This window comes from Mustela nigripes, chromosome 17 (assembly GCF_022355385.1).
Source record: "Mustela nigripes isolate SB6536 chromosome 17, MUSNIG.SB6536, whole genome shotgun sequence".
Taxonomy (NCBI): Eukaryota; Metazoa; Chordata; class Mammalia; order Carnivora; family Mustelidae; genus Mustela; species Mustela nigripes.
The window spans coordinates 39,625,488-39,647,870 of NC_081573.1; the positions used below are offsets into that span (position 1 = coordinate 39,625,488).

General features: G+C 39.2%; 1 protein-coding gene across 1 annotated transcript in view; it reads right to left on the reverse strand.

Moving 5' to 3' along the window:
- Window positions 1-6,846: 6,846 nt before the first annotated feature.
- Window positions 6,847-22,383, reverse strand: part of CDH11 (cadherin 11) — a 149,572-nt gene continuing 134,035 nt past the window's right edge. The window contains exons 12-13 of the mRNA XM_059383692.1: window positions 11,513-11,764; window positions 6,847-9,755 (exon numbers count right to left, since the gene is read on the reverse strand). Coding sequence (XP_059239675.1) covers window positions 9,259-9,755; window positions 11,513-11,764 — 749 coding nt within the window. The 3' untranslated portion in view covers window positions 6,847-9,258. The remainder of the gene's footprint in view (window positions 9,756-11,512; window positions 11,765-22,383) is intronic.

A 22,383-nucleotide genomic window follows, 5' to 3' on the forward strand; every position in this document is an offset into this window, starting at 1 on the left:
CTAGGCTTTTAATTTGAAGTTTTGGGTGAGCTTTCTCATTCGGTTCCACACATTAAGGCCTCAGATCAGTGAGACTGTCCCCATTCCATGCTGTCAACTCCAGATGTCAGCCACAAACCCAGGTTGTCACCTGTGTTTCTGATTGACTGGCTATAGATCAGAAGTTCCAGCAACCCTCCTCCCTGGCTCCATGACCATGCTAGAGCAGCTCACAGAATGCAGAAAACAGATTTTACTTACTAGGTTACTGGTTTATTATAAAAGGATATAACTCAGGAACAGCCAGATGTAAGAGATGAATAAGGCAAGGTCTGGGGAAAAGGCTCAGCAATTCCATGTTCTCCCTGAATGGCCACTCGGCCCAAATCCCCATGAGTTCACCAACCTGGAAGTTCCCTGAATCCTGTCCTTTTGTTTTTTATGGAGACTTCATTATAAAGGCATGATTATGCCATTGACTATTGGTGATTGATTCCATTTCCAGCCCGTCTCCCCTCCTTAGAGGTCTGGGTAGGGGTCCTTAAAGTTCCAACCCTCTAATCCAATGGCTGGTTCTCTTGACAATTCATCCTTAAGTGGGGTCCAAAAGTCATCTCATTAACTGAACAAGCCACCTTGGTTGTTTTCCTCAATTAAGAAATCTAAAGGGTTTTAGGAGTGCTGCCAGAAAGGGGAAGAAGATTAAACATAATATTTCTCATTATAAATTGCAGTATCACAATTTTAAAAGGAAACATTGTGTTTTGCTATGAGTAGAAAACTCTCCATAGTACGGAAGGTAACTGCTCAATAAATACATGGAAAGAAAACCATTTTATTAAATTCTAGCTAGAGATTTGCTGCTGAAAACTTTAATCTTGAGATTTTATTTCCCTTTCCAAAAAGGAAATACACAACTTCAACCTAGCCCTTGCTCCATTAGATCAAGCAATAAAAATTTAACCAACACCCCTAAGAAGTCAACAATTATTTATTGAATATTCACAACATAGCAGGCTCTATTCTAGCCTCCAGGATACACAGTAAAAATGATAAAGTCTTTGCTCCCCATGAAGCTTACATTCTAGAGAGTAAATACATTTACTGAAAGTAAATGTATCTTCTCAATGCATTGAGCAGATAAAAATATCAGAAAATAATATGTGCTCTTATTAAAGAAAAAATTATCCATGACACTTATTAAAGATGGTAAGGCACACTTTATTCAAGTAGGGCTACTACAGTGGGGTTTTCTAGTAGGGGAGAGAGCAGGGACTCAGGTCCAGTTTAGGCAGGGGCAAGTGGGGATTTACATCACAGAAGCAGATGGGGAATCAGTGGATAGAAAATTACTAAAAGGAAACATCTAAGTAAGGAGGGATTTTTTTTTTTTTAAGATTTTATTTATTTATTTGACAGACGGAGATCACAAGTAGGCAGAGAGGCAGGCAGAGAGAGGGGGAAGCAGGCTCCCTGCTGAGCAGAGAGCCCTATGTGGGTGGGGCTCCATCCCAGGACCCTGGGATCATGACCTGAACCGAAGGCAGAGGCTCTAACGTACTAAGCCACCCAGGTGCCCCAGTAAGGTGGATTCTTGATAGACCTCCTCAACAGGATTCTTGCTGAAGTTAGACTAGGGTGATTAAGAATGAGAGTAGTCAGATACTAAGGGTAGGGAATTTTTACTACAATGACTTAGCAGGATTTTCTTTTGAAACAGATTGTACAAAGACAGAAGAATGGCCAAGTTCAGGTCTATAGGGACAGAGGACTCAGAGGGGCCTGATTAAAGTTTGGTCAAAGTAGGCAGTCTTCATTATTCTGTGGAGAATGACAGACGGGCAATAAGGCGGACAGGGAATAGGAGGCTGGAATGAGCCACTTTAGGGGGAAGTGGATTCTAGACAGAGGGAGAATTATGCGCAGATTATCTGATTAGTAGACTAAAAGGGAGCACCTCTCTCCCTTTAAAATGTATTGCCATTCAATGTCACTTTAAAACCATTTCTTCTAACCATCAGAAATGCACATTCCACCCCGGAAGTGGACTGCTGGGATCAAGAGTCCTCATGACCTGGGTCTAGGAGTCATTATTTCCCTGCTGGTGCAGAGAACCCCTGGGGCCATAATCCCTGCCAAGAATACCACCAAGATGCAGTCCCCATTTTAACGCCTACTCTGGGCCAACAGATTCATTCTTCCAAAGAGAATCCAGAGTCCTTTAAATTTGCTTCTGGATCTGAGGTTAATTCTGGAAGCATTTACAGATGCTGCAAAGAGCCAGTTGACAGTAGGAAAAAGTCCAAATACAGCAACAATAAAATCATTCATTCGTGCAGCAGTTTATACATTTTGGTCATCCTTTTCTGGAATTCTTGGAGCCATGCCAGACAGAGATTACGTATCCCTATCGTATCAAGAAAATGAGACCCACAGAAACTGAGCACATTTTTTCAGGGTTAGCAGGTCAGTTATATCACCTGACAGCACTTCTGTCCATTCAGTATGTGGGACCGATGGATCTGAGTTTGTGTGTTGGGTGATTTTCCTGGGAGGAATGTTAAGTCACATAAAATCTAACTACAAATCATTATAATGATACTATCAAAACACGACCGTGTGGAGCAAGGAGGGATACCAAGGCAAATTCTCTTATCTATTTCTAGAAGTTTAGAATTCTATAAAACCTAGACTAGGAAAGGAAGAGTTTATTTCCCTTTATCCAGCCTTCATGCTATTTCTGCCCCTAATATTACTTACTGCCTTTTCTGCGCTGAAAATCCAAAATGTAGGAGAGAAAAGTGGGTGCCCCACAGGAGGGCTAATCTAATTTGCTACGTCAGCATTATCAAACTGACCATCTCATTACTAATTCATAACAGAAAGTTATTTGAAAATTGTACTTCCAAGCACTATTATTTTTTCCATATGCCAGTTAGTGTTTGGAAAGAAAAAAAAAAAAAAAGCCTCAAAAAAGGAGAAATTTACCATAGCATCAAATAATTTCCAATTTTCGGAGTGTTAAATGAAGTAAAAATTGTGGTTAAATTAAACTTATAAGAGTTGTTATGAAAGAAAACTATTCTAATGAAATAATATGTCTTTGAATCTAAATATTTTCAGAGTTATGTCTATAAAAAAGGAGCACCATTGTTTTAACAAATGAGCAAAAATATATCAAATATTAAATTCCTTATATTAGAAATGTCAGTTTTTGCAACTCTTGGTAAGCTCATCCAAATTTCAAATACCATATGATACATAATTTCTATCCAATTAAATACAATTCATAATCATGTGAATTTACTTATTGTCTTCTAATAAAATATTTAAAAGCTATTTTACTTGTTGCTTTGCCAGTTTTATGCTACATATTGCAATCAAACAGAAGTGAATTCATTGATCTGATAATTAGTCATTAAAAAAAAATTTGTTTGGTGGTAGAAAACTTGCTCGTTCTCTGCCTCAACTGAACTACCATGTGCTAAGTTATGTTCTATTATTGGCTTAGGAGAGAGACAAGAGAGTAAATTGATTTTTAAGAGGAAGTGGGAAGTAGGAGCTGGTAAATTCTTCCCTTACTTCATCCTGAAATCTGGAACAGGGAAAAGATATGTGGACACTAAAATTAAAATCATTTCCTTCTATTATTTTTCCCCTGTTCTAGGAACTGGTAGTGGCTCTAGAAATAGGAGTTCATTGATCCTTTGCCAAGCTTGGCAATGTGGAAATTATTTGCATTGGAAAATGAAGTTCAGAGAGGTCAAGATGCCTGTCTCAAGTCAGACAACTAGTCAGAGTGGAGCCATTTTATGCACCGGCCTATGCTGAATGCCACTCCCAACAAGAGGTATGTTGCTTTCGCTGTTGAGCTAAAGATTCGAGCTCTGAGCGGTGTGAGAGGAGCATTGCATTGCCTCTGTGAACCTGTGACAGTTAACCAAGTAGTGTTAATTAGTTAGTTGATTAAAGTGACAAAGAACTATAAAATCATGTTTAAAATGTATGGACACCTGAAATAAAGAAAGAAGTCCCTTTGGAGATGGTAGCCTGTGATCATTAAAAAACTGATTAGTTGAGTTAGTCTGCAAGATTAAAAATTCAATTCTCACTCCTAGGCCATTGGGACCTGATGGAGACTCCTGATGTTGATTTAAATGTTGATTTAAAAAAACAAAAACAAAACAACACGCAATTTTAATTCCATAGGATAAAATATCAAATTTCTGTGTGAAGCATAATACAAACAGCTATAAAATGCCTAATCATTTTTTTAAACACACACATTTTTTAAACACACACACACACACATAAATATATATATATATATATAAATTTATATATATATATATATATATAAATTTATATATATATATATATATATATATATTTGATTTTCAACATTTGCATTGTAGAAACATGCAGAACCCAGCTGAAACAATGTGTGGTCTTGTCCCATCTATTGGTTTGGATCCAGAAGGTGGGTGAGGCAATGAGAGGTCTAACTAGATCCTGTTGTCTAGCTCTGTAGCCAACGGCTGTTCAAACTAAGAAGCTAAACCCATGGGGGGAGGAAGTGTGCATCCCATCTTTACAGTTTATGCCACTGTCTTAGCCCCATCATTGATGATGAAGAATAATGTCGTTGTTGGCTCTTTAACATAAGTTTAAAGGCTAAACTGCTGGACTGAGGTGGAGGACATGGGACCCATTCCCATCCAGTTTGACAACCACTTCCTGTAATGCTTGGGAGAGACACTTAGCCTCTCATTCACCATCTCTGCCAATATAGCCCATACTTTGCCTTCTCACAGGAATGAGATCGGTTTTTCACGTCTAGTATGTGCTCTCCCACACAGCAAGAGCTCAAAAAAAGCCTTACTAATTGAAGAAAAGAATTATCGAATTAATTAATGTGCCCTTCTTATTTTTCAAAGCATTTGACATACATGGATAAGGTTTATGCTTACTAATTATCCATATTATTAAAACTAAAGTGAGCATTACTTGCCTGCCCCAAAGGGGCCGACTTACTTCACCATCAAAATACACCTTTCAGTGGGCAGAGAATAGTGAACCCCAGTTAGAAACATGGTCACTCCAGAGACTTTCAGGGCCCTCTGATGACTCCTACTCTACATGCCCAACCCACCTGTGTAGGGAGCTAGCAGCAAATCCTAATTTCTGGTGACGTACTTGACAGTCCTATCTGTTACACGAGCACCTCCAGTTTAAAGTCCAGCCCAAACTTAATTCAACTTTTTTCCCACAAACCCACTTCTCCTCTTGGATTCATTACCACAGACACCAAGATCACCATTCACTCCATTTCTCAGATAAAGAAACTTAAAATCATACAGACATTCTCCAAACAACCCTCACATCTGGATAATCTGCCTTATTGATGTGCCGTCATCCATTCAGGAAATATTGCTTGCATACCTATGGTGTTTCAGGCACCATGCAAAGAACTTGGCATGTGGTAAGAAAGCATGATCCCTGCCCCCTTGGAGCTTACACTCTGCAGTGACAGTTAGACCCACACACACAGGAAGAGGTGGTAACTAAGTTGAAAGATTTGCGGTTGATACAAAGGAAACCAACAAAGTGTGGCCTACTTTGCTTGGAAAGGGGGCCCGTTTAGTCTGTACGAGGAACTGATGGATAGCCAGTGTGGTTGGACCACAGTGCACTGGAAGGAAAATTGGAGGAGATAAATTTGGACAGGTTTGCAGGTCCTGGTTACGTAAAGCAATTGAGTACGGGAATTGGAACTTATTGAAAGACTATGGGAAGCCAGTGAAGAGGTTTTGGTTATGGACTCTTGGAATCTGACTTGTATGTTAATATCCTTCTGCCTTCTTTGTGGAGAAGAAGCTGGAAGTCAGAGAGAATGGCTATGGGTTTGTCTTAGTCCTTCCAGGTCAGAGGTGAGGATGGTGTAGACCAGGCTAATGACAGTGGAGAAGTACAGAAGCCTCACCTCCTTTCCATCCCCTATTTACTGAATTATTCTAGGTCCTCATTATATCTTAGCTTTCATAAAAACCCTCTTGGACTACCTGTCGATATAGATGTTCCTAATCTGTCCCCTATACTGCCTACCACATAGATTTGCCCACTCCTGTGCTCAGAGATCCCAATTCACCTCCTACTTTCTACTTGCCACCATTATCCTGCAGAGGCTCTCAAAAAGAGGTGAATTATACTCACAATTACCTGGGCACAACTGAAAATATTTTGGACCAGATCCCACCTGCTGTGCAGAGTGATACTCTCTGGGCACGGTGAATGTATATCATTAGTCAGTTTCTCCAAGCCATGTAGATCATCTGTCTCTTGTCCTCTCTACCATCCCCAGGACACTGGCCTATGAGATATAAGTTGGCTAAATGTAAGATCTGTCCAAAACTGCTGCAACTGGCCTACCCTCCTCAGCATCTTACCATGTCCCGTTGTATCTCTTATGTATTTTGTTCTTGCAGCCTTCAGGGAGAGAAGGTGTCCTGTTGCACTGTCTGGGAAGGTGGGTGGGTGCAGAAATGCATAGGTGATTACAACAGGATAGATAATTTGGAGCAGGGTTGGGAAGACCAAAAAGTATCAAGAAAAGTAGCAAAATTCTTTGGGCATCCCAGAGTCACTAGTGGGGTCTACCAAGTAAGATATGGATGTTTGAATGAATGGATGGATGATGAATGTAAACAAAAGCCACTGCTCAAGGACAAGAAGAACAGAGCAGTATTCCTTCTTTAGCTGAATCGATGTCATAAAGCAGTAATTACTCTATATTGAAATAAGGAAGAACCACTTAAATGAAGATTACTTTTAAGGCAATATGTTCCAAATGAAAGAGGACTCCACGAGTCAGGAAAGACATTTTATTTCCAAGCTTCTAAGAGGGTTCTACAAACAATAGAGGCTTAAAGTAAAAAAGAGAAGATAAAAAGGAAAAAAAAAAAGGAAAACAAGTTTTTTAACTGTTGAAAATTAGACAACTTTTTTTTTTAACTTAAACATAAAAATGTAAAAACGTAGTTGTCAAATCTAATCTAAATACATTCCTAGACAAAAAGGATCATCCGTGGTGACGGGGTTACTTACAGCTGTACTCTTGTTTAAGTGCTATTCATATTCCTTCTGAATTATTTCTTTATTTTAAATTCAATTGGAGATCTGTGCAAATCTAGCAAAATATTCTTTGGGTTACAAAAACTATATAAAAAAATGAACAAAACCTGCAATTACGAAAGTATTGATAATGTGCAATCCTTCATTGAAATGAAAGATTCCGAAGTGACATTGTCCACAGAATTTATTCCACTGAAGGGTTTAGACAATTTGATTTAAATGCAAAGGAAAATGAAAGTGAGCACTTCATAGAAACATTTCTCTTTTTATGCATTTTCACTGAGTCATAAAAAATAGGATGTAGCAGGATATTAGGAAATGCTTGAAACAAACTTTCACAATAAAGTTTAAAAAAAAAAAAGAGAGAGATAAATCTAAAAATTGTCTGCAATCCAGGAGAAAGCATGTGCCCTGTGTCTAGGGGAAAGAGGGAAAACACTTGTAGCATGACTTTGTGTGATCTTTCCCCGAGTATTGCTACATTTTGACCTTTGGCCCAGCTGAACAGGTGAAATGTCTTTCGTGGAAGTCCCGTTCCCAGGCAGCTAGATGGGACTTCCGGGAATAGTAGGCAAACTTGAACTGACCTTCAGAATCCACCATGGTCCCTGCCTTCGTTCTGAGCTGACTGCCCAAAGCAGATTTTAAAATAAAGATTTGGATATGAATTGCTGCTTTTTTTTTTTTTTATCAATATTTAAAATGCCACATTATTTTATGACAAGTTACATTCATAGGAGAAAAAAATAAGCAGTTTCAAGTGTCAGAGTCATTTTCATAGCCTGGCAAAATCAAAGTAGAGAAAAATAGAATAACATCAGATGTCTGACTGGATTTATATTTTTGACTCTTCACTCCCTCCCTCAACTACCAAATGCTCAGTGTGGGGCATAAAACCTGTATCTTAGAAGTTTCGAGTTCCGATCAGTTTGGTCCCTCATGGATTCATCTCTTATAGCCACTGAATTACCGATATGCAAGATAAACGCCTATTATATACCAAGTATTGCAAAATCAGAGACTGACCTAGATCTTTAGCATCCTTCTTTTTCAGAAGATGTATGCGGAGGAAAGCCAGGAAGCTAACAGAATGTACAAGAAAGCTTTACACGGTATTACAGAATCTCGTCTGAAAAAAAAAAAAAAAAACATTTGCAAAACAGATTTGATTTTAAATAAACCATAAAAGCAGCAGACTACAACAGCTCATAAATAGGGTTATGAAAAGATCACAATTATCTTAAATTAGAAATATAAATGAGTCATTAGAAATACTTAAATTTTTCAATGTTAAGAATGAAACCCAGAATTAAAAAAGAATCTGTTTTTATTTCAAAGGTTGCTTCTTATATTGAAGCTCATATTAAAGCAACAGTACAATGTTCATAAAATATAAGTGTGATGCCGTAACATTTCTTACATGTCAGAATACTGATATTTGTATGTATACTAAAATAAGAACTTTAAAATTGTACAAATAGATACATTAAAAATGGCATAGAAATAGGGAGCCTCTCACTGAAACAAGACAGTTATATCTGGCACGTATTAGTTTAAGATGAAAGTAGAAGCAAAAAGATTTACAAGAATCAGCAGTAACAAGATTGATGCTCAAGAGACATAATTGTACATTGTATTGTACATACATTTTATGGGTTTAAGCTGGCTGAATATTATATATTTCAAGTTTAAAAATGCACTACATATAGAGTGTCCATAGTTTAAGGCGAAATTACAGCTCAGAACTGTTGTCCTTTCTAATTTTGTGGAAGCTTCTTTGACAAGTAAAAAAAAAAAAAAAAAAAAAGAAGAAGAAAGAAAGACTTAGATGTTCATAACACATAAACAATTTCCCTTCATTGTAAGTTCACGTTAAACTTCTCCTTCACTTAAATATTTTGTATGCCAAGTGGTTTTCTTTAGAGAAGTTGATAAACAACTTCAATATTTGCCTTTTTGTGAGAAAAGGTACTTCACAGTATTTACCACTTTGATGTCCTTGCAGTTTTATTAAACGTATCCTCTCTGTAAAACTTTGCTTGTTTTAAATGAGCCTTTCCTTGATTTAAAAAAATACCTGTTTACATATCTTCTAGATTCTTCAGAACGCCAGACACAGTTCTTAAGGCCAAATTTGTATCGTTATTGTTAAGAGTCGTCATCAAAAGTGTCTTTGGAACCGTACAAGTCTGCTAGTTTCTTAAAACGAGGTCCCCAGTTTTGTAGGTAGTCATAGTCCAAGTCTGAATCTGTGGTGGCAGATTCTAAGGAGCTCAGGGACCCAGCCACCGAGCCCCTGCCTTCGTAACCATAGATTTGGATGGAATCGTAAGGCGGGGCAGTTGGGTCGTTATCTGCCTCCTGGATTCTTGTGTTGATGAAGTCATCGACGTCCACACTGTTGGGTGCTGGCCGGAGCCCAGGTCTAGGCATGTACTGATACTCGGGTTTTATGTCTTTGCGAGGGATAAATCCATTGATCCCGTCTGGATTCTGGAGGGTGGCGATGTCAAAGGCTTCCGTGTCTTCTTCCCCACCTCCTTCGTCATCATAGGTAATGATGTTCTCACGGACATCTTCTTCCTCAAAGACAATGAGTGGCTCTTTCTTTTGCCTTCTCAGGGTCACAAACAACACTACGATGACTACAAGGAAAGCACAAGAAAGTGAGCACAGGTTAAGCACAGTATTCCTTGATTTCCCCCCACTGTTGCCGAGGAGGACTCTGCTTACCGAAGGCATGATATGCACATGCTCAGAACAGGTACCAGTCTGAAAGTCTACGAAACGAGAGTGTTACCTGGAATCCCCAAAGATGAGTAAAACCACCCTGCACCTGGCTCTTCCTGTGCAAAATGCTGCCAGGAAAATATGATATCCAAACACGCCGGCAAGTTGGAACTATTTTGAGCTTTTTACAAATGAATCTGACATTATTTGGAAGCCATCCTTCTAAGAATTAGGAAGATTCTAAATAGACTGGTTTGCAGCCTCTTAAAAATGGCTTATGTTGGTTTCTTTTTCCAAGGGAAGACAGCTGTTTCTCCAAACTTACAAATTAGGGTGATCCGAGACCACAGGTCCTACCTTTTCCTGGGAAGGGAGGCTCCCCCCTGCCCAGAGGGCTGGGGGTTTGGAGGAGGGGGCAGGAGTGGTGATCCTACTCTACCTTAGTAAGAAATCTTATCATAACTGTGGTTGGGTTCTCTTTAAACCACTGTAGAGAAGGAGGGAAGTTTAAAATGACCCCCAGGAGACAAATCTCCTCTATTTATTTAAACACAGGAAGGTGGGATCCACTGAACCCCAAAGGAAGCAGCTCTATCTCCCCCTTGAGAGAGGTGGTTCTAGGACACTCAGGCAACCTAGGATGAGTGGGCAGAACCACACTTAAAGGAAAGCTGAGACAGCTTAATTCTTTATCCTCCATCTCCCCACAAGAGGCTTCTACAATATTCCATGAGAACCCTCTCCCACACTTGACTTTGTCTAGACTAAAGAAAACGTTTGTGCCTGAACCTGGCAAGGGGTCCGAGAGCCCCCTCTGGGTCCACCATCACTGGGAGATGCAAGAATGAGAGCTCCCTTTCTCCCCCAGGGCTGGACACAGTGCCCCGGTACCCAGATAATTCTCAAGAACTCTTGGTTGACCTAAACTCACTGACTCTTCCCTTTGCAGCTGGGCGCCCTCCCAACTCATTCAATGGAGAACCAAACATCATGGGACAAGCATGAATTTGATGTCAGAAATCCTTGGGTTTGAAAGCTGATTTTTCTCCTACGTGATCTCTTCCGGAAGCCCAGCAGTGGTAAGTGTTACCAGCATGAGCACACTGCCGTTCTTACAGAGATGAGATGTAAGTGTAGGAAAAGTCTCCTAGGGGTTCCCAAAAGCCGAGGCTCACAATCAAGCATTGCCTTTGCTAATCAGAGGAGGAGTCAATTCCAGCCTGGCCAGGCCAAGCTTCGTCCAGTTCCTTGAGTCCTTCATGCCATGTCTTTGGCCTCATGATTATTCCTTCTGTTCCTAACTCTTCTTTCCTCTTCTAAGGCAAACTATTGCCCATACACCTGCCCTCTGCCTAATTTCCTCTTCTGCAAAACCTTGTCAGATGTCCCCCTGCCCCCCCCCCCCCCCCCCGACGGCTGCTGCTCCGCAGTCCCATGATGTCGGCAATGTGCTCATCATACGCGTCCCCCGATTTTGCTCAGAATGCTCACCCTGTCTCCTCTCCCGGCCATAAAGTGCGCCCGAGCAGGCCCCACCTTTGTCTTGTCCCCAGCTGTAGCCAAGGGATATGGCACATCCAGCATAACCAGCCCGCACTCCAGAAATACACGTTTCAAGGACGGGCATCCGATTGCCAAACCCTTCCCGCAGGTGCTGGCGGAGCCCCCTTACCCAGGAGAATGACGATGCAGGCAAGGATGGCGATCAGCGCCCCCGTGCTCAGGCCGGCGTTCAGGATGTAGGCCTCGGCATTGCAGGAGAGCAGCGCGCCGTGCACGTCACAGCCGCACACCTTGATGGTGAGGGTGTTGGTGCTACTCATGGGCGGGATTCCACCGTCGCTGATCACGATGGGCAGGAGGTACAGATCCTGCTTCTGTCGACTGAAGCCTCCGCGCCGGGCGTACACCCCTGCGGTGTTGTCTGTTGGGAGAGCAGAGACATTTCCACTCAGAGCGGGGTCCCCGGAATCATGGCATGAATATCCGTGCGTTCGGCTTGGGAGAGGAGGGGGTGCTCTTTCTGGTCACCAAGGTCAACAACAAGAATCTTTCATCTACGTATCTGTGGAAGCCACAGTCATCTGATATGGCAGAATAGTGTCTCCGTATTTTGGAACCAAGTTTACAAATTGGCTCGTTTTTATTTCCTAGATACAAAGGCCCCCACTGGGAAGCTCGCCACATTGTTTTCTGTTTGGGTGTCGCCTTCATCAGATACCACAGTGAAGTGTGGGCGTGGACCACATACCCTATGTGAGTATGGCAGATAATTAAATATATAATTGACAGTGAGAATAAAACAAACAGAAAAAATCTTTTTTCATGGTTGTGCTTTCCTACTTCATGAAAAACCTTTGGCCGGTTTCTGTGTGTGTGGTGTGTATGTGTGTGTTTAAGAGATTTCCGGTCCACACTCAAACCTTGCCCAAACTGTAAACCCACTTGCAAGCCCTAAAGGAAAATATTTATCTTTAAAGAGAAAATATTTTATAAAACCGGTAGCAGATTTATAGTTTCTTTGAAATTCAAGCACCATCCACCACCTGGTTCAACATGTCGTGCCTCCTGCCCAGATAATTCCAAGTTCTCTTTGTGGTCCACACAACACCACCCACCTCTACACAGTGAATCACTAGATTTTTCCTTCATCTGAAGACTTGACTTTGCCTTCAAGGTCACGTCCCATCTGTTCCCCATGTCCCAGTTCAGCCTGACAGGAGCACTTTCTTCTGCTTCCCAAGCATACCACACTTCACACATGCCTTTCTAGCCACTGCCCTATGGCACCAGGAAGCTCTTCCTCATGGCATGACAGGTAAACTCCTCGCGCCTCAAAATTGAACCCAAAAGCTATCACATCAGGGAGGCCTTTCTAGACCTCTCCCATCATCTCCTGTTGAAATATCCACTTTGACCTCACCTGGAGTGTGGACTTCAGAGGGTAGAGAATTCATCTCAATCTCTCTAGTGTTGGACACGCAATAGACATTCAATAAATGTTTTTGAACAATGGCCTAACTGTATTCTGGGAAAGATTTAACCAAAATCCCAGATGTTGTTTTCCATATATTTCTCAATCTTTTGTCACCTAAGCCCCCCCAACTACTTCATCAGCATGTTTCCTGAAGATCTGTACCAACCAACAGTATTTCTCCCCAGGCTGTATGCTCTGGGGGAAAATTAAGTAACAGGTGAAGTTTTGAGTATGTTCTATCAAATTAAACACACACACACACACCCAGAGATCCTCAGTCTGATTTGCCTCTGTTTATCATTACCATCAGTCACTTACAGCAATTTGAATGTTATGACCAACATGATTGCCCAATAGCTATCAGGTTTTGAGTGGACTGACAGTACCCTGAATTAACTCTTGTCATAGGAAGAAATATCTTAGAATCTTTAAATTAAATTGATATATTTTAGGTGAAGGGAAATGTAATGCATTTTCTGTCAGATAAAATATATTAAATATAAAAGGTAGATTCAGTCTGATTGAGGGATGAGCAGATACTCTGATTACTGCAGAAGGTAAGGTGTATGTATGCACTGGTTTTTGACAAGCTGTATAATGACAGATTCCCTGCCCTTCATTGCCAACACCTCAAAAAAACAAAACAAAACAAAACAAAACAAAAAACCCCAAAAACAAAAAACAACCAAGACTGAATGCCTAGCCCTCATTTCTGCATTTTCTGAATATTGTATGATTGGCATATATTGTTCTTGTCACTGGAAAACATTATGTGTACTATGGAAAGTCATGAAAACAGATAAATAAAATGGCCAAAGAGACTATTAACTGAAAATTCAGTTTCCTGACTGTTCTCTCCTATTCCAGCCTATACCATTGTTCTATGCCTATGGATTATAAAAAAAATTACACATCTATAATAAATTATTTCAAAATATGTTATTTTTCCTATCTCATATATTTTTTGAGTTCAGATAAGACTTTCATAAATTATAAGTGACAATATCTTTCCCATTTTAATGATATAAGATGTCAGTAATGTCACTATGAATAAAAGTGAAAATTAAAAATCAAAGAGGAAGAGCGAATTACTTAAATAACTTGGTCAAATACACTTCTCTGATATGATCCCCAAGGATCATTTATTTAGTTTATCTATTGGGTCACACCCTGTTACCCAGGGTGTTGGGTTGGAGGACATGTAAACTGACCATTTTGTTTCTGTAAACACGTAGAAGGCACAAATTCAAATCTATTCTTCAGTGTGCCATCCACGAAAAACTGGACCCACAGATCACAGCACACCGGCTTACACATGACAGTAACTGAAACATGGATCTGAGCAGGACACAAGCTGTGAATGCAGGATGTCTCATATTCCAAACAAGCGAGTCCCCTCAGACACATTCAAACTATTACAGAAGAGCTCATCGGAGGACCCAGATGAACGAACCATTTACAGTCTCTGAGCAACAGACCTGTAAAATCTTGAGACTTTTTTAAAAAGTGCCTCTAGCCAAACATGTTTCACATATGGATTTTAAGATGAATTTAAAAGGTGGGAAAGAAATGGACTGAGTGTCTCTTCTTGGGCATACACTAACTGCACGCTTTAAAATGAGTCATTTCTCCTGTCTAGAGCCTCACTTGTTCATCTTTAAAATGAGGACACTGGTTGATATCAAGCGTGCCTCCCAGGAATCAAATAACATAATAAAAGTCATGGTTCTCCCAGGGCTCATGGAAATCCTTCTACCAGAAAACTTTACACCCAGTACTGACATCCTCCAGAGCTGGTGAACTAGAGAGCAGTAGACAGATGTGTAGGCTAGAAACGTGACTAACCAGCCCAGTTTGGCACTGTGGTGGTAGATACTGTTTGAATGAGTAAAGTATTTCCCCTCTAGGTCCAAATGGTTGAGTACCAAGGGGAGACTGAGCTTTTTTTTGGGGGGGGGATGGGCATTTTAGAGGAGTCAGTGCTCCATCTTGTGATGGTCTTTTTTGTGGTCCGTTCTGATCACTGATCTACTAACCAAAAAAGCCCCACTATGCGCAGGAACTTCATTGAAAATGCATCTAGAAAAACAAATTGAAAAACAAACTAACTAGCCATAATAACAAAAACCGCTATTCTGGAAATCAGTTGTGCATCCTAAATTTGACCACAGACTTTCTGTCATCCAAATTAGCAACCACTGCCTATCTGTTTTTGAGAGTGTCCCCTCACTTTGGACCTACACATTCCTCAGGTTTAGGGTGGCCCATCGGTAAAAACAGGTTCCAGGTGGACACATTTTCAGGGGAGTGTCAAACTGGCACCATGGCTCCCATGATGAGGAGAATAAGGCATTTGTTATCAATATTGAAATGTCCAGTAGGAGATTTCACAGATCCTTCTCCTTTATAAAACATCCAAAGAGCAAATCTTTCAGTATTTGGGGTCAAACAAGCCTGGGTTTGAATCTTGAGTCGTCTACATATTAATTGCCTGATTTTAGTCTTATTAAGTCAATGTCCTGTTTCTCCATTCTCACCCAGGAAACTAATCATTTTAAATGTTGAAATGATTCCATTCATAAAGGTATTCAGCACAGCGACAGACTGTTGGAGATGCTCAGTAAATATTAATTCTTTCCTGGAAGCGATCCTCTTTGAGCAATAAACTAATGAGGAAGAGAAGCCTATTGGCAGAGAGAGGAAAGTGAATTCCTGGAAATGTCATCACAGCTTGGAATGCAACTGCCTCCGCAGAAGGGCTCATCATCCAGAGGTAAGAACACAGTTCACGCTTTTCAGTCCTGGGCACGGTATTTCCTGTGGTAAGATAATGTTTTTCAAGCACCTCGCTATTTCATCCTTGACACCCAGTGTTCCCATCCTTGGCCACAGACACACAACCAGTTTCATTTTCCCCCCACTTAGGCAAAATCTTGCAAATGGGGTCATTCATTACTAGTATAAGTCATGTACAAATTGTAGTGTCTCTATTAATGGAAAATAAATTCAGATTTCAAATTGCCATGTCTATAACCTGGACTCTCTAACCACATGCTGTTTTCCCCTGCATACTTTGTCATTACACCAACAAAAGATAAAGGTACCTGATAATGATGGTCTCCATGGTACCAGTGTGGGGATGCAAACATAGGATGATGATGATTATGTAGCCCATTGAAGGTACACATACAACTGACATTAGAAAGGGAAATTGTGATGGGTAACCAGTCCTCAAGTGATAGACCATGCGGGTACCATCTTCCCCATGCTGAAAGCCGTGGTATCTTCTTGTTGTTGTTGTTTTTCTCTGACACTGGAAATACTGTTTTATTGGCTGATACAAAATTTTGCAAAATGGGCATCATACAGGCATAGACCCTGCATGTTAAAAATTTGAAAAAGAGAAACCACTACAGCAAAGGCTTAGTACATTGCGGTCTCACCATGGTGTCAGGAGAAAGGTTTGACCTAAGGTGAGGGAATCCGTCCCCTCAGTAACTTCACTAAAGCTCTTAAGATGCCCTGATTTGGCCACTCTGTTTCCTTTGTCCTTCTGTCATTTTGCAACCTGATCAGATGGAGACTGTTAAACATCTGGAGAATTAAAGCTAAACCTTGCTCTTATTTTGTTCATTTCTGACCCAGATCTACCTACTGTACCCTTACTGCTCACACCTGAGACAAAGTAGGTCTATCTACCACTTAAATAGTTCCCACATACTTGAAGACAGCTATGCAGTTGCTAGCAGAATAATCATTATTTGATTACTTTCCTCTGGGCCCTCTCCATTTTCCCTAGAAATGTGGCAATAGCTCTATCAGGATAATGGAAAAAAGTATCCATGCACGTGAGATATAAGTGGATATATATCTGTATCTGTATATATACATATATATGTGTGTATGTACATAGTATGTGTGTCAGAAGTCTCAATGGAGTTTTATGCTTTAATACTTTTAGAAGTATATATGCTACACAATTACAAAAGACATCACTGGAAATTTTAATTATTTAGATTTAATTTTTTTTAAGTAAACTCTACCCCAAGTGTGGGACTTGAAGTCACAACCCCAAGATCAAAAGTCACATGCTCTAACAACTGAGCCAGCCAGGTGCTCCTAGTGATTTAGATTTTTTTACACTCATTTAGATTTATGATTATTTAAAACTTAATTGAAATTGTTGATGCCATCTTCAATCGCTGGGGCTGAAATAATAGCAATTTCAAATAAAACTTGCCAAGTTTGTAGCATCTATATTTTTGGTATTACTTATGCTCAAAGATAACCTTAATAACTTGTGTATACATATTAATAAAGAAAATTGTTTGACCCAAGACTCTGATGGCTATAATGGCTTGCAACTGGATTAAGAAGCTGCACACTAAAAGGATCATCACGATCCTTGAATTAGCACCTTTGATTCTGAGTGATTGGCAAAACATGAATTATAACAAATAACATTGTAGAAATAACTATGTGTGTGAGATATCTAAGGGTGCACTGTTGGTCAGTATTAACAGATTTTTCTTTGTCATAATTAGCCACTTTCCCTTGAAATTAACACTTCCTCCATTTTTGTATGAGGATAATTCTCTCCTTGGTGATGGGGAGGGAAAAAGAAACATATTGCCTAAGTATTTCTTGGTTTAAGACAAGGAAACTACCAGGTGCCTGGGTGGTTAAGCAGCTGCCTTCAGCTCAGGTCATGATTCCAGGGTCCTGAGATTGAGCCCCGCATGAGCGGAGAGCCTGCTTTTCTCTCTTTCCCTCTGCCTGCCGTTCCGTTTACTTGTACTCTCTCTGTGTCAAATAAATAAATAAAATCTTAAAAAAAAAAAAAAAAGACAAGGAAAACTACCAAGGAATACAGTGGGATATAAACATTTAGGGTCTTTTCATGCGTTGAGAAATCCCAGGAGTTAAATCAGCGACCAGAGGAAACCTTGAAAGAATATGTCTGTTCCACCAAATGACCTATCTTTTTTTGTTGTTGTTGGGCTGGGGAGGGAGTGAGCTCCCAGATAAGCTGTGTTGTAATGGACAAACTGCTGCAATGAAATTCAGGCAGAAAAGGAACATAATTATTTACACAGAGAAAATGGCAGCACATTAAAAGACATCTGCCATTTTGATCTGCCAATAGAGCATCTTCCATATTGAAGCAATTAAGAGGAAGAAAAAAAAGTTCCATAGAAATCTATTTGGCTATCTTTAAATAATAAAAGTAAAAAAAAAAAAAAAAAAAAAAAAAACAGAAGCATATTTGGATGCTATCTGATGCTGCTCATAAAAAAAAAAATGTTCTAAGCTTAGAAAAAAAAAAAGGCGGGTGGGGGAGGAAAAAAAGCTTCGTGCCAGTTGTTCTAATGGGGTGAATGTGTCTTGGATGTCCCAATTTACTCAGCCAAATCTGCTTTACATGCACACTTTTTGTTGTTGTTTTGGTCTCATTTTTGCATTTTTTTGAGCACTTCGAAGTTAATTCTGAATGCATCAGGTATTAGAGCTCATTTGATGTGCAACTTGGCTCATCTTTGATAATATAGGTGCAAATTGAGCACCTTTCAAGGTTATCTCTTCCTGAATCCAAGCCCTAGATGTCCAGTTTACCTTTGTGAGATAATGAATGATGAATGGAAAGAAGAGGTGGGTTATGGGCTATTGACTCCTCAGAACATTCTGGGGTTATAAGGTGGTGTCTTTTTATATATAAGGTGGTGTCATAATATAGTCATTTTTCCTCTAATAATAATGGATCCCTGAAATTTCTGAAGCACGATCACCAATTTCCCCAGTCGTTCTTTCATTTTAATCCTTACATTTGGCCAAGCCACTATTTTAAGTGCTGGGACACTGCCCCCACAGAGCTCATGCTCTTGTGGAAGACAAACAGGTAATGAGTGTTTAGAATGCAAGATACGGAGGACGCCTGGGTGGCTCAGTGGGTTAAGCCACTGCCTTCGGCTCAGGTCATGATCTCAGGGTCCTGGGATTGAGTCCCGCATTGGGCTCTCTGCTCAGCAGGGAGCCTGCTTCCTCCTCTCTCTCTCTCTGCCTGCCTCTCTGCCTACTTGTAATCTCTGTCTGTCAAATAAAATAAATAAAATCTCTAAAAAAAAATGCAAGATATGGAAAAAGAAGAAAAACTAATGCAGTGTTCCTTCCTCAGAAGAGGAAGCACTCAAGATGGGCTGGGGATACCCTGCAAAGCTTCGCTTTAGTGAAACATTTATGGGGAGATCTTAAAGAGGAGGAATAAGCAGGAGGAGTTCATTCCTGGCAGATAAAAGTATATGAAAACAGCTCATTTTCCCATGATCGTGGAAGATGAAAAGAAGAGACTGTAACCGGGGATCTATGAAATTACCTGGTTTTTAATGGAAGTCATAATGACACAAAATATGGAAGAAACATCAAGGGGTAGGTGAAGAAGTTCAACCGAAATAGGGAAGCTGCTTCATAATGTTTAAAGGACTCCTCGTCAATTTGTTGACTTGAAAATCCTAAGAGTATTTCTTTTTGGGATTGGGAGGGAGACAAACCATAAGTGACTCTTAATCTTACAAAACAAACTGAGGGTTGCTGGGGGGAGGGGGGTTGGGAGAAGGGGGTGGGGTTATGGACATTGGGGAGGGTATGTGCTTTGGTGAGTGCTGTGAACTGTGTAAACCTGGTGATTCACAGACCTGTACCCCTGGGGATAAAAATATATGTTTATAAAAAATAAAAAATTAAAGTAAGAACTTATTGTAAGCTCCTGCAACCGTCCTCTGTTGCTCAAATGATTAAGCAGTGTTTCTGGAGCTACATAACCCCTTGATCTGATAGGCCTGAAACTTGAGTCAAGATGGCCTATTGGAGAGTGTGCAACACGGGGGTTCTCAGAACCTGGGATGTGTTCCAACTGTCCCCACCTTCCAGTAATTTGGTGCTGTCCTCTCTCAAAACAGCAGTTCAGTATATGAGTTAGGATTGATGTAATAATTGACAATTTTTAAAAAATGAAACAGTAACAGGATTAATTATGTGTTGAATATTCATGTTAGGATTGTTCCCCGTCTAGTGATAAAGAGTAAAGCCAAGCATTAATCGCTGACCCATGCTCTTCCTCTATATTTTATCAAATGATCACTGTTTGGAAGAAGAGATTTGGAAATTAAAAATATGAGGTTTCAATATTAGGATATTTCAATTTAATTACTTTAACAAAACATTAGGTCAAAGGGCAAAATCATACTCCCTTCTCTGGTTAGAATCCAAAAATTGTGATAAAAATTGAATATCCATTTTTTTTTAATTTATTTTGTTTAGTTTTAAAGTAGGCTCCATGCCCAGTGTGGAGCCCAACGTGGGGCTTGAACTCATGACCCTGAGATCAAGACCTGAGTGAGATTAAAAGTTGGACACTTAACTGACTGAGCCACCCAGATGTCCCTGAACATCAGTTATTTTATTAAAACAATAATGGAAAGGAAATTTCCTAACACACACACACACCACAACACAACTCTTAATTTTAATATTACTGCCAATATTATACTTAATGGTGAAACTCTAGAAACTCCTAAGTAACAAGTAAAGCAAGAATGGCTATTATTATTGCTGTTACTTAACATATTTTAAAGTGCAAGTCTATGCAAATAGACCAAAAACAAAAATCACCAAATGTTAAAAAAGACAGAGCAAATTGTCATGATTTCCCTTTTATGTAGTTGTCTCCTTAGAAAATCCAGGAAAATCAGTTGAGAAGTTATATCAATTTAGAACAATGTCCAATAATAAATTAATTAAAATAGCTATAGTTTATCCTAAAAATATTCACTTAGAAAACATAACTTAAAAATTGACTCCACAACAGCATCCAAAATATAAAGTAACTAGCCATCAGCTTAATAAGAAATACTCAGAAGAAAACTACAAAACCTTCCTGATGTCAATAAAAAGAGAACTGATTCAGTAGAAAATCAGATCATGCTTCTGGATGGAAAGAATATTTAAAAATTTTTTGTTCTTAAATTAATCCATAAATTTAAGGTAAAATCAATAAAATTCCCAAAGATATCTCTCAGGCACCTGAAAAACAATTCTGAAAATTATCTGAAGGAGCAAAAAAGCCAAAATTTAAGAGTAATAAGAGTAAGAAAATGAAAATAATGTGGAGAAAGCATCCATCAGGTTTTAACATATATGTATATAAAATAGTAAAGAAAATTATAATACCAGCACTAGAGTAAATAGAATTGTAAGAATTAAAATTCCAAAAAATCTATTATGATTGACCCTTGAACAACATGGGTGATAGGGTACCAACCCCCACCATGCAGTCGAAAATCTGCTCATAACTTTTCACCTTCCCAGAACTTAACTACTAATAGCGTATTGTTGATCAGAAGCCTCACTGATAACATTAACCGTCAATCAACACATATATTGTATATAACATGTATTATATACTGTTTTTCTACAATAAAGTAAGGTGGAGAAAAGAAAATATTAAGAAAATCATAAGGAAGAGAAAATACATTTATAGTAGTATACTATATTTATCTTAAAAAAAAATCCAAGTATAAGTGGACCCATGCATTCAAACCCGTGTTGTTCAAGGGCCAAGTGTACTGTGTAAGGTAGATGATAATAAAGATAGTGTTATGAAGCAGGTGGGAATGACCAATTATTTCTTAAATGATATTTAGGTAATGGTCCACAAATGGGGGCTATGTATTTATTTCACATGGACGAATGGTTGAAATGGGAGATATGTAAGAAAGAAAATATAGGTGAATATTGACATCTATTTTGGATGAGGAAAGCCTTGCTAAAGATAGTATTAAACAGAGAAAACCTAGTACCAAAAGTGCATCGTCTATAATTATGAAACACAGCCAACCAGAACTGGAAGGGCATGGAAATACTGAGACAGTCTATGTGGTAGGTATGACAGGTCCAAGCTTAATAACATTAGAAGATGAAGAGACTTTAGAAATCAATTACAAATTGGTGAATATACAATTCAAAAATTCAAAATTCAAAATTTGGACAATAATTCAAAATTCAAAAAATGGGCAAAGAACATGAATAGCCAATTTACAAAAGAAAAAGAATAGAAAATAAATGATCCATACTTTTTTTTTTTTTTAAATCCCAGGTTGATTAATAATGAAAGACATTGACATTTTAAAATGTGACTATATTTCAACTTAGCAAGTTGTCAAAAAGAGTTGTAATACCTAGAGTTGGCTTGAACTTGAGGAAATGAGACCCCCACCTATTTTACTCATGGTATTATAAATGTTTCTGGTAGTATACGTATTTCTGATGGGCAGTTTGTCAATTAAGTATCAAAGGCTTTTGATCCAATAATTCCACTCTAGAAATTTATCCTAAAATACTAATTAGATATTTGGCAAAGGTGTGTGAAGACAATATACTTTCACAATGCTCAGTTGAGATCAGACACCTTTACAGTGGAAGTTAGGGAGATATTTAGAAGATGTTGACATAAGCATATTGATGCTTGTAAATGTATATCATGTATTAGGTGGGAAAAAAGTGGACATGAATTT